Consider the following 10,603-nt stretch of genomic DNA (forward strand, 5'->3'; position numbering starts at 1 on the left):
CTCAGAAGCTTGGGTAGCTAGGATTACAGGCCCCAGCCACCAGCAGTGCCCCGAGTTCCTGACCCTTCTTTTTTGGGCTCTGCCCCCCTCCCTCTTCCTGATTCCTTGACCCAGGTCCCTTCACCCTTCCGTTAAATCTTCTCCCCACCTCCAATCCACCCCCCCCCGCCCCCATTCTCCCCGCATACAGATCGATGACAATGTGGCCAGCCTGGTCATTGCACAGTTGCTGTTCCTACAGTCCGAGAGCAACAAGAAGCCCATCCACATGTACATCAACAGCCCTGGTGAGCAGGGCCTTTCTCTGGGCAGGGCTGCTCCTCAGGAGGTACCAGGGCTATGGGCACCAACATCCCTGGTCAGGGATGGCCAGACTGAAGTAAAGGTGTGAACATTCTTCAGAAACCCTAGAGTATCTTGAAACTATAAAAGCTTGCCTGTCCCGCCTGTGTCCACCCCCAGTACGCATGCTAGGCAGGTACTCTACCACTTGAGCTACTCTCTTCAGTTGTTTTCCAGATAGGGATTGTCTGGCACTTGATCACGATCTTCCTACCTCTGCCTTCTGCACACTTAGTATGATAGGTGTATAGCACAGAGCCCAGTTTATGGGTTGAGCTGGGGGGTCCAGTTAATCTTTTGTCCAGGCTGGCCTAGAACCTTGATCTTCCTGATCATCACCTCCCAAGTCAAGACACCTGATGTATTTCTTTTTTTTTTTTTAATCTGTCCTGGGACTTGAACTCGGCCTGGGCGCTGTCCCTCAGCTCTTCAGCTCAAAGCTAGCACTTTACCACTTGAGCCACAGCGCCACTTCCAGCTTTTTCTGCTTATGTGGTGCTGAGGAATGGAACCCAGGGCCTCGTGCATGGCAAGGCAAGCATTCTACCATTGAGCCACCTTCCCAGCCCCTTCCTGATATATTTCTATTTCTAGCTTTTAGATTCAGAACCACAAACCCACAGCTGAATTCATACATACCTTTTTTTTGTTTTGTTTTGTTTTGTTTTTGTTGGTCGTAGGACATGAACTCTGGGCTTGGGTGCTGCCCTCAGCTCTTCAGCTCAAGGCTAGCACCCTACCACTTGAGCCACAGCACCACGTCTGGCTTTTTTCTGCTTACATGGTGCTGAGGAATCGAACCCAGGGCCTCGTGCATGCAAGGCAAGCACTCTACCACTGAGCCAACTTCCCAGCCCAGACATGTACTGTTTTTTTACCAACTTGATTGCATCCACATTTTGAAATTGCTTATTTTTTTCCAGGTGTAGCAGTACACACTAGTAATTCCAGCTCTTTGGAATCTGAGGCAAGAGGACCATGAGTTCAAGACCAGCCTGAACTCAGAAACTCTGTTTCAAGCAGACCAAAAAAAAGCTTTTTTTTTTTCTTGTCCCATTCCCAAGAAAAGCATAGCTGATTTGGATCAAGTACTTAATATATGCCAGACAATTTTCAACCAGCATTTTTTCATCCTTATTCCAAGTGGTAGGCATGGTTTAGTTATCTCCAATGTAGGTGGAGAAACTATGGCTTAGAGAGGCTGAGTAACTTGCCCAAGGCCACACAGAGGATAAACTGTCCAGCTGCGGTTCACACAGTAAGCACTGCAGGAAGATGACAGGACTTAACATCTTAGCTACCACTCTCCTCTGGTTTGTTGTTTCTCATGGGAAATGCCTAGATCTGGTCCCCTTGGCCTCATCCAAATATGGTGACAATTATCTAGCTCAGGTATCTCCCTCCCCATGGCTCCATGACACCCATTTCCCCACCCCTGGACCATTTATACTTAGGATCTTTGCTGGCAATGACACTTCTCAGAGCCCTTCCCAGGACTGGGGTGGAGTGGGGTGGGAGAGACATGACCCCTCTCCTGCACCTCTGTCTGCAGGTGGCGTAGTGACGGCTGGCCTGGCCATCTACGACACCATGCAGTACATACTGAACCCCATCTGCACGTGGTGTGTGGGTCAGGCTGCCAGCATGGGCTCTCTGCTTCTTGCTGCTGGCAGCCCTGGAATGCGACACTCACTCCCCAATTCCCGCATCATGATCCACCAGCCCTCAGGGGGCGCCCGGGTGAGTGAAGGTCTAGAAGCCCCTCCCTCCCTCTCTCTCTCTCTCTCTCTCTCTCTCTCTCTCTCTCTCTCGGTACAGAGGGAGATCTAGACAGCAGTGATTGGGCAGAAATCTGGTATAGTGTCTAGATTTTATCTTTTTGCTGCTACAGTGGTTTGAACTCAGGGCCTTGCACTCACTGGGCTGGTCCTCTACCATTTGAGCCATGCCTCCAGTCTGATGTTTTGCTGATTAGTTGGAATTAAGAGTATCTTGGACTTTTTCTGCTGGCTTTTTGCATCTCCATCCTCAGATGTCAGACTCCTGAATAGCTGGGATTCCAGGAAGGAGCCACCACAGGTTTCAAGGTGAAAGGTGAACGCTGGTCCAGCATGCACAAGGCCCTGGGTTCATCCCGCCGTATGACAGTAAAGAAAAAAAAGAAGTGGGCTGGGAAGGTGGCTCAGTGGTAGAGTGCTTGGCCTTGCATGCATGAGGCCCTGGGTTCAATTCCCCAGCACCACATAAGCAGAAAAAACTGGAAGTGATGCTGTGGCTCAAGTGGTAGGGCTAGCCTTGAGCTGAGGAGCTGAGGGACGGTGCCCAGGCCCAGAATTCAGGCACCATGACTGACAAAAGAACAGAAAAAAAAAGTATATGATTGGGAAGACCAAGCAGGATCTGAGGGGACTGAGAAATTCCTCCAAAGTCCAGCCTTCATCTTCTTACCTCAACCCCCCAGGGCCAAGCCACAGATATCGCCATCCAAGCAGAGGAGATCTTGAAGCTCAAGAGGCAGCTGTACAACATCTATGCCAAGCACACGAAGCAGAGCCTGCAGGTGATTGGTGAGTACCCAAGCTGGCCCCGCCCCACACAGGCCCCACCCCTAGCGTCATGAGAACAGAGCCCTCCTCTCTCAGCAATGCTCCCAGGGGTGCCAGTGGTGGCCATCTTGCCTGTCCTGCCCCCAGTCCACTGTGCTCATGCAAGATGTGCATTACTTCTGCCTCAGTACTCTCAGGTTCAGCATCACCCCTGAGGAGCGCCATAACATGGAGGAATCTCCCCCACAGCTAGTGAAACACAAGCAGATGCTCTCACCACAGTTACCTAAACCTAAACCATAGTAAAATCAGGAAGGGCATGCTGGTCACGGCTGTGACCCCAGCACTCGAGAGGACCCCGAGGAGGATCCAAAGCCAGCCTGGGCTGCCTAGCAAGTCCCCACAGCTCCACAGCAGGAACAGCGGCTGTGTGCTGTCACAACGGAGCCTGTTCTGAGGTGTGGGGAGCAGGTGATAGGGGTAGGGGTGAGAGTTGGTCTCACTGGGGCGTCAGGGTGTGCTGGCCAATGCTGTTCCTCCTACCTGCTGATGGGGATGTTGGTCACGTGGGTCTAATACAAAGTGGGAAAGAAAAACTGAAATCAGGGAGACGAGATGCAGAAGGGAAGCTAAGGCCACACCAGGCCTGCCAGAACCAGGACTGTCTCCCTAGCTTGTGGCTAGAAGTCCAAGGTTATGGTTCCACAGGACTGATCGCTGGCTTGCAGATGACTGCCTGCCTTCTCCCCTCATCCTCACATGACCTTTCCCTGGCCTGTAAGAAGTCTCTTTTGCACCCCTGTAATCCTACCAACTCAGGAGGCTGAGATCTGAGGATCATGGTTCCATGCCAGCCTAAGCAGGAAAAGTCTGTAAGACTCTTTATCTCCAGTTAACTAGCAAAAATGAAAGTTAAAGGACAATGCCCAGGCCCTGAGTTCAAGCCCCAGTACAAGTACACATGCGCTCATGTGCGCGCACATGCACGCGCGCACACACACACGCGCGCACACACACAGCATTCTCTTCTGACAAGGGCACTAACGCCATACCTGGAGACCCCACCCTTATGACTTCAGGACTTACCCAGGCCCCCTCTCCAAATACCATCCTACTCTGGGGGCTTGGCAGTTCCACACAGCAGTTTGGGGAGCTGTGCACATGGCTCCAGGCTTCTGCTCTTACTGGGTGCTCTGCCTCCCACAGAGTCGGCCATGGAGAGGGACCGCTACATGAGCCCCATGGAGGCACAGGAGTTTGGCATCTTGGACAAGGTCCTGGTCCACCCGCCCCAGGATGGTGAGGATGAGCCAGAGCTGGTTCAGAAGGAGCCTACTACGCCACCAACAGAGCCACCTGCCCCGGCCAGCACCTGAGTGCCAGGCCCCTGCTGCAGGGCTCAGAGGGACCTCTCAAGGAACTTTGGACGTTGGGATGCCCCCTTGGTGGGCAGCCTGGCTGAGACACTGTGATTTTAAATTAAATCTTTGTGATCTTCTACACAAACCTTGGCTCACTGCCCTGTGACAATGTGCTCACTCCCGGGTGCAACCCAGCCTCTGACCGCTCTGTGCTCCTCATTCCAATTCTTTTTTTTGGGGGGGAGGTTCTGGTCATGGGCCTGAACTCTGGGCCTGGGCGCTGTCCCTCAGCTCTTCAGCTCAAGGCTAGCACTCTACCACTTGAGCCACAGCACAACCTCCGGCTTTTTTTTCTTTTTGCTTATGTGGTGCTGAGGAATCAAACCCAGGGCTTCATGCATGCAAGGCAAGCGCTCTACCACTGAGCCACCTTCCCAGCCCCTCACTCCAATTCTTGAATTAACCCTTCCTCTGCAAACTCCTCAGCATTTACTTAAGGCCTGGGCTGGAGAGGAAACACAAACAGGGGCTTCGGATGGCTCACTGTGTCCTCGTGGGGCAGTCAGAAAGGGAAGCTGCAATTCTAAATGAAGTGGTCAGGGAAGGCCTTGCCAAGAAGGTGACATTCGAGAAGTCAAAGGAGGGGCCACATGTGTGCACTAGAAAGGAGTAATCCAGGTAGAGGGCACAGCCAATGCCAGAGCCCTGTGGCAGACCTGTGTCTAGTCTGTGGGGAAACCATGAGGCCAGTTGCCAAGGGAGATAGAAGGAGGGACAATCAAGAATTGGAGGCTAAAGAGACTAGTAAGGTGGCTCGGCTGTACAGTGCTTGTCTCGCATGCATGAGGCCCTGGATTCAATTCCTCAGTACCACATAAACAGAAAAGGCCCAAAGTGGCACTGTGGCTCAAGTGTTAAGTGCTAGCCTTGAGCTGAAGAGCTGAAGGACAGTGCCCAGGCCTAGAGTTGAAGTCCCACGACCACCACCAACAACAACAAAAATTGGAGGCAGAGGATCAAATTTCAAAGCCAGCTTGGTCAGAAAAGTCCATGAGAGTCTCCCAAAATGACCAGCAAAAAGCTAGGCTGGGCTGGGAATGTGGCTTAGTGATAGAGTGCTCACCTAGCATGAATGAAATCCTGGGTTCAATTCTTCAGTACCACATACACAAGCCAGAAGTGATGTTGTGGCTCAAGTGGTAGAGTACCAGCCTTGAGCAAAAGAGAAGCTCCCAGCACTGAGGCCCAAAGTTCAAGCCCAGGACTGGCAAAAATAAAAATTAAAAAGCTAGCCTGGCTGGGTGCTGGTGTCTCACACCTTTAATTGTGGCTACTCAGGAGGCTGAGATTTGAGGATTGTGGTTCAAAACCAGCCCCGGCAGGAACGTTTGTGAGACTCATCTCCAATAAACCACCAGAAAACCAGAAGTGGTAGAGCTGTAACCTTGAGTTGAAGAGCTCAGGGACAGCGCCCAGGCTCAGAGTTCAAGCCCCACAATTGACACACACACACACACAAACTAGGCAAGCCAAACAACAGAACATAAGGCCCTGAGTTTAGACCCCATACAATCCTCTAACTCCCACTCCCCAAGGAGGAGGGAGCTAGGCATGATGGCTCATGCATGTAATCTAGCACTCTGGAGTTCAAAGTCAGCCTGGAATTACAGATGTAACCCTGTTTTATTTAGAAAGCATGGCCACACCACAGAGTAATGTCACCATGTAAGATTTTGAAAGACAAGGACAGTGGCGTCTGAGTGAGGTGGAGTTGTGGGATGGCAGGCGGGGGAGAGTGGTCTGACAGCAATGAAGTCATCCAGCTGAAGATGAATGGTGGACTGAGAGGAAGCTGGGCTTTAGCACTTGGGTAGAAGGAGAAAACTCAGTCTGCAAAACCAAGCTGCTTGGGGCTGGGAAGGTGGCTCATTGGTAGAGTGCTTGCTAGCATGGATGAAGCCCTGGGTTTGATTCCTTCATACCACATACACAGAAAAAGTCAGAAGTGGTGCTGTGGCTCAAGTGGTAGAGTGCTAGCCTTGAGCAGAAGTTCAGGGACGGTGCTCAGGCCCTGAGTTCAAGCCCCAGGACTGGCAAAAATAAATTTTAAAAAGCCCCAAAACTATCGAGAAGGGGACAAAAATGAAGTCTTGCTTTCACCTTTGATCCAACCCTCTACTCTGCAAACTGGGCCGCCTGACACTTGAGCCTTCATCTCACTGTGCTTGTATTCTGCCATTGACCTCTAACCCTAGCCAATTCCATAACATTGGCTTTATCCCAAATCTCCCAAAGACTCAAGCCCTTGGCGCCCAGACACCGGGTAGGAGGTCAGAATAAAAGAGACGGTGCTGAGGCCGAGCTGCCGACCGACTTTGGACACAACCAATGAAATCTAAGCAACTGACTAAAGGAGGCGGGCTCTAAAGGAGCCAGAAGCTTGGGAGGACGAGCAAGGAGCAAGAGGCGGGACTCTGAGAAAAGCCAATCGCTGGGGGTGCCTGGCGGACTACAGCCAATGGCTCTATAGAGAGGGCGTGGCCCGAACTCGGGCCTCTCACGGCCGGGCCAGGAGGGCTATGGCCGGGAGTGGAGGGCTGGCGCTGCGGACGCTAACTGGGTCTGGCTGGGTACGGGGCTCGTGCCCAGCGGTACTGAGTCGCCTGAAGAATGCGGCTGTGGTGCGGCCTGGCTTCCTGAGCAAGGCCGAGGAGGAGACGCTGAGCTGCGAGCTGGAACCCGAACTGCGCCGCCGCCGCTATGAATATGATCACTGGGACGCGGTGAGGCCGGCGAGGACGAGGTCGTGCTGGGGGCGGGGCCATGTGGGAACGGTGCTTCCGGCGGGGGCGGGGCCTAGAACAGCGGGGCGGGGTTGTATTGGGGCGGGGCCATCGGAACACTTTCAGGTGGGTGGGGCTAGGCCGCGGGGCGGGGCCATCCGGAGGATACCTAGAGTGGGGGCGGAGCCTGTGGTCTCGGGGGCGGGACACGCTGCTTTGGGACTGGGAACCAGAGGCCTCCCGGAGGCCGCTGGGCTATGCTGTGGGTGGCACCTAAAACTAGGGGTCTACGGGACGGATCTGTGGCTGGGCGGAGCCTGGAATTCAGGCAGAGGGTTGGGAGCTGAGGGATGGGGAACCTGGGGACCTGAGAACATCTTGGGAATGAGGGCAGGGACACAACTGGAGACAGGATCCTGGAGGTCCCAGGAGTTGTTAGGGCCCAAGGGTAGAGGCAGAAAACGATGTGGAAGGAGATGTGCGAAGGAGCAGCGTTTGGGGTGGGACTGGACCTTGGGCAGAGATCCCGTGGGGATTTCAGAAATTGCTAGGATTGTACCTAATGCTAGGTTATAGGGGCCTATAGATTTCATGCCTAGATTAAGGCATGGAAGGATGAAGGTAAGGACTGTGGTCATGATGGGAAAACCAGTCCATTGTCCTGGACTCTGCCCCTCCCTCTCATCCTGGTCTCTCATCCCCAGCTTCCAGGCTTGACCTGAGCCCTCTACTGAATTTTATTTATCATTGCTGGAGATAAAACCCAGGACCTTGCTCATGCCAAACACACGCTCATGGCTGAGCCCAGCCCTTGACCCTCAACTCTCTGTGCAGGCCATCCACGGCTTCCGGGAGACAGAGAAGTCCCGCTGGTCAGAAGCAAGCCGAAATATTTTGCAGCGAGTACAGTCAGCTGCCTTTGGCCCTGGCCAGACTCTCCTGTCCCCAGTGCACGTGCTGGACCTGGAGCCCCAAGGTTACATCAAGCCCCACGTGGACAGTGTTAAGGTGGGCAGAGACCCAGTGGCTCCGAGCCCTCAGCTGAGGTGCACAGACCAGGCTAGAGCCTGACCCACCCCATGCCCTCTTCCAGTTCTGTGGGGCCACTATTGCTGGCCTGTCCTTGCTGTCTCCCAGTGTCATGCGGCTGGTGCACACCCAGGAGCCAGAGCAGTGGCTGGAACTTTTGCTGGAGCCAGGCTCTCTCTACATCCTAAGGTACGGCCCTACCTCCAAGGACATGCCAGGTGCCCACCTTGACTTTGAGAACTTCATTCGGTCCTCATGGCGACACTGCAATTACCCTGGGCAGGCACCAGGGGCAGCAGAGAGACCCAGACCTGGTCTACCTGGGACGGAGCAGTCCTTGGTACCTACTCACAGCCAGTTTTCTCATACAGGGGTGCGGCCCGTTATGACTTCTCCCATGAGATCCTTCGGGATGAAGAGTCCTTTTTCGGGGAGCGTCGCATTCCCCGGGGCCGACGCATCTCTGTGATCTGCCGTTCCCTCCCTGAGGGCACAGGGCCAGGGCAGCAGCCACCCCGAGCCTGCTGATGGCCAGGCTGGTCCCCAGACTTTTGGATGAAGCTGGAGAAGGAACAGCCCAGCCATCCTCCACTGGCTGCCTGCAGGTCCTGAGGCCTGCACAGGGCAGCATCGGCCCACCTGGTGCCATGTTGGCTGGTCAGGGTACACGCCACACAGTCACAAGGCCAGGAGAGCAGCTTCTTTATTACACTCATTGATGGTGCCCCTGCCCATCTCCCCTTCCTTCTAGTCTTTTCTGTATTCCGATCTCCAATAAATATTAGCCAAGTGAGCTCTTCAAGCCGTAGCTCTTCTACTCATGGCTCCGGGGCACCCGGGTGGCTGGTCACCCTCAGCCACAGCCACAGGCAGCCGCTGAGAGCTGGGGCAGCCGCTGCCAGCGGAGGCGATCATCGAGAAAGGCCACATCAGCATAGCGGGTGGGCCGACAGCAGGGTCCCCCGTGGGCTCGGCCCTGGCCCCGCAGCCGGGCCAACATGAGGCCGTGCTGGGTGCGGGCACCACGGAGGCAGCTGCCAGCGCAGTAGTGGAAGATGACCTTCTCCTCTGAGGCATAGCCCAAGCCCAGCTCAGCCACCGGCAGGGTCAGGCTCCATAGCTGGCACGCAGTGGCCGGGGCTCGGCGAGGGCGGAGCTGGGGGTGGGGGGCACCTGGGGGAGAGAAAGCATTGACTCGGGGCAGGTGTCAGCAGAAAGGTGATGGGAAGTCATTGGGGGGTCTTCGGGGGGTCCTTACCTAGTGGTGGCCTCCGGGTCCCTCCAGTTTCTTTCGGCTGCTCAGACAAGACTTGCCCTGTAGGCACTGGAGCCTGCTGAGCGGCGTCCAGGCTCCAGCTGAGCCCCAGCTGCAGTGACAGGAAGAGCAGACACACACACAGGACTCTCCCTGTGGCCATTGTGACAGGTCTTGGGGCTAGGGGAGTCCTGGGCCCTCAATTTATTCCCGGGCCTCACTGGGGACTTAACCTCTTCACCACCAGCCATTGTAGCCAAGGGCAGGTACCAAGTCCCGCCCAGCTCACCCCTACATACTCAGGGCTCAGCCTCTACTCCTATCCATCACCCCCCCCAGACCCTGCTCCTCCTAACAGTGATGGGCTCACCCCCACCCCACCCACCCAGACATTCCACACACCCATCTCCAACACCCCTGATGCCCCCTGATTTACGAGTGTCATGCATGCAGCCAAGGCCAAGCCCCGCACAGGCATCCAGTGTCCCTGCTCCACTATCTGCTGGGAGAGATGGGGACAGAGTCCCTCAGTGGGGTCCCCTCCCTGTGAAGGTAGCTCAGGAGCACCCCTGGTGTCCCCCAGGCTGGGGCAATGTGCTGGGAGGGGCTTGAGCTGCTCAGGCCCTTCTTGGCTCCTGCCTGGATCAACATATCATGATCTGTCTCCGGGCCTGGCTGAGCCAGCTTCAAAACAGGAAAAAGGAGAGGCCTGGTGGCAGCCCAGGGCTTGGACACAGCAGCCAGGGACTCCCTTTCCTGGAAGGCCAACCTGAGGACCTCATGGCCATAGCCCCATCTTAGGGTCGCCAAAACACTGACACTTATAGGGTCCGACATGCAAGGTCATGGCCAGATACAGGATCTGGTACCTTCTGTGCCCGTCCTGGTGCAGCCCAGGGAGGTGGCATCGAGTGGCAGTGCAGTGCTTCGCACAGAACTCCAGATAACTTTTAAGACAAAGGACTTAAATATGCTTGTTTCCCATTTGAGGTGCTTGGTACCAACCAAGCACCAAAGAGGTGAAGGCAGGCATCCATGGCTCACATCAGGAGGCTGAGATCTGAGGATCACAGTTTGAAGCCAGCTCAGGCAGGGAAGTCAATGAGACTTCTCTCCAATTAAGCACCAAAAAGCCTGAAGTGTGAGCAAGAGAACTGGGGGTCCTATATAGGGTACCAGCCAAAAAAAAAAAGTTAAAACGGGACACCTCACAAGATTGGCAGGAGAGCTGGGAATGTAGCTCAGTGGTAGAGTGCTTGTCTAACATGTATGAAGCCTTGGGTTCAA

General features: G+C 54.7%; 3 protein-coding genes across 3 annotated transcripts in view; 2 read left to right on the plus strand and 1 right to left on the minus strand.

The window, feature by feature from the left end:
• Positions 1-4,381, plus strand: part of Clpp (caseinolytic mitochondrial matrix peptidase proteolytic subunit) — a 5,635-nt gene extending 1,254 nt beyond the window's left edge. The window contains exons 3-6 of the mRNA XM_013022729.1: positions 191-287; positions 1,895-2,082; positions 2,804-2,909; positions 4,095-4,381. Of these exons, the coding sequence (XP_012878183.1) occupies positions 191-287; positions 1,895-2,082; positions 2,804-2,909; positions 4,095-4,264 (561 nt within the window). The 3' untranslated portion in view covers positions 4,265-4,381. The remainder of the gene's footprint in view (positions 1-190; positions 288-1,894; positions 2,083-2,803; positions 2,910-4,094) is intronic.
• A 2,421-nt stretch (positions 4,382-6,802) lies between these two features.
• Positions 6,803-8,863, plus strand: Alkbh7 (alkB, alkylation repair homolog 7 (E. coli)). The gene is made up of 4 exons (XM_013022739.1): positions 6,803-7,032; positions 7,867-8,040; positions 8,126-8,250; positions 8,433-8,863. The coding sequence occupies exons 1-4, from the start codon at positions 6,829-6,831 to the stop codon at positions 8,587-8,589; spliced, it is 660 nt and encodes a 219-aa protein (XP_012878193.1). The 5' UTR covers positions 6,803-6,828; the 3' UTR covers positions 8,590-8,863.
• Positions 8,864-8,914: 51 nt separating this feature from the next.
• Pspn (persephin) lies at positions 8,915-9,590 on the minus strand. The gene is made up of 2 exons (XM_013022740.1): positions 9,320-9,590; positions 8,915-9,234 (listed from the first exon to the last, which is right to left on the minus strand). The coding sequence occupies exons 1-2, from the start codon at positions 9,477-9,479 to the stop codon at positions 8,915-8,917; spliced, it is 480 nt and encodes a 159-aa protein (XP_012878194.1). The 5' UTR covers positions 9,480-9,590.
• Between the last annotated feature and the right edge of the window lie 1,013 nt (positions 9,591-10,603).

The sequence above is a fragment of the Dipodomys ordii genome, unplaced genomic scaffold (assembly GCF_000151885.1).
Source record: "Dipodomys ordii isolate 6190 unplaced genomic scaffold, Dord_2.0 Scaffold64, whole genome shotgun sequence".
Taxonomy (NCBI): domain Eukaryota; kingdom Metazoa; phylum Chordata; class Mammalia; order Rodentia; family Heteromyidae; genus Dipodomys; species Dipodomys ordii.

Excerpts from the sequence above, each read along its gene's own strand:
- Alkbh7 (XM_013022739.1), top strand. The coding sequence starts at position 6,829 with ATGGCCGGGAGTGGAGGGCTGGCGCTGCGGACGCTAACTGGGTCTGGC. Across the intron at positions 7,033-7,866 it reads AATATGATCACTGGGACGCG|GCCATCCACGGCTTCCGGGA; the intron begins GTGAGGCCGGCG and ends CTCTCTGTGCAG. Across the intron at positions 8,041-8,125 it reads CCCACGTGGACAGTGTTAAG|TTCTGTGGGGCCACTATTGC; the intron begins GTGGGCAGAGAC and ends GCCCTCTTCCAG.
- Pspn (XM_013022740.1), bottom strand. The coding sequence starts at position 9,479 with ATGGCCACAGGGAGAGTCCTGTGTGTGTGTCTGCTCTTCCTGTCACTG. Across the intron at positions 9,235-9,319 it reads GACCCGGAGGCCACCACTAG|GTGCCCCCCACCCCCAGCTC; the intron begins GTAAGGACCCCC and ends TCTCTCCCCCAG.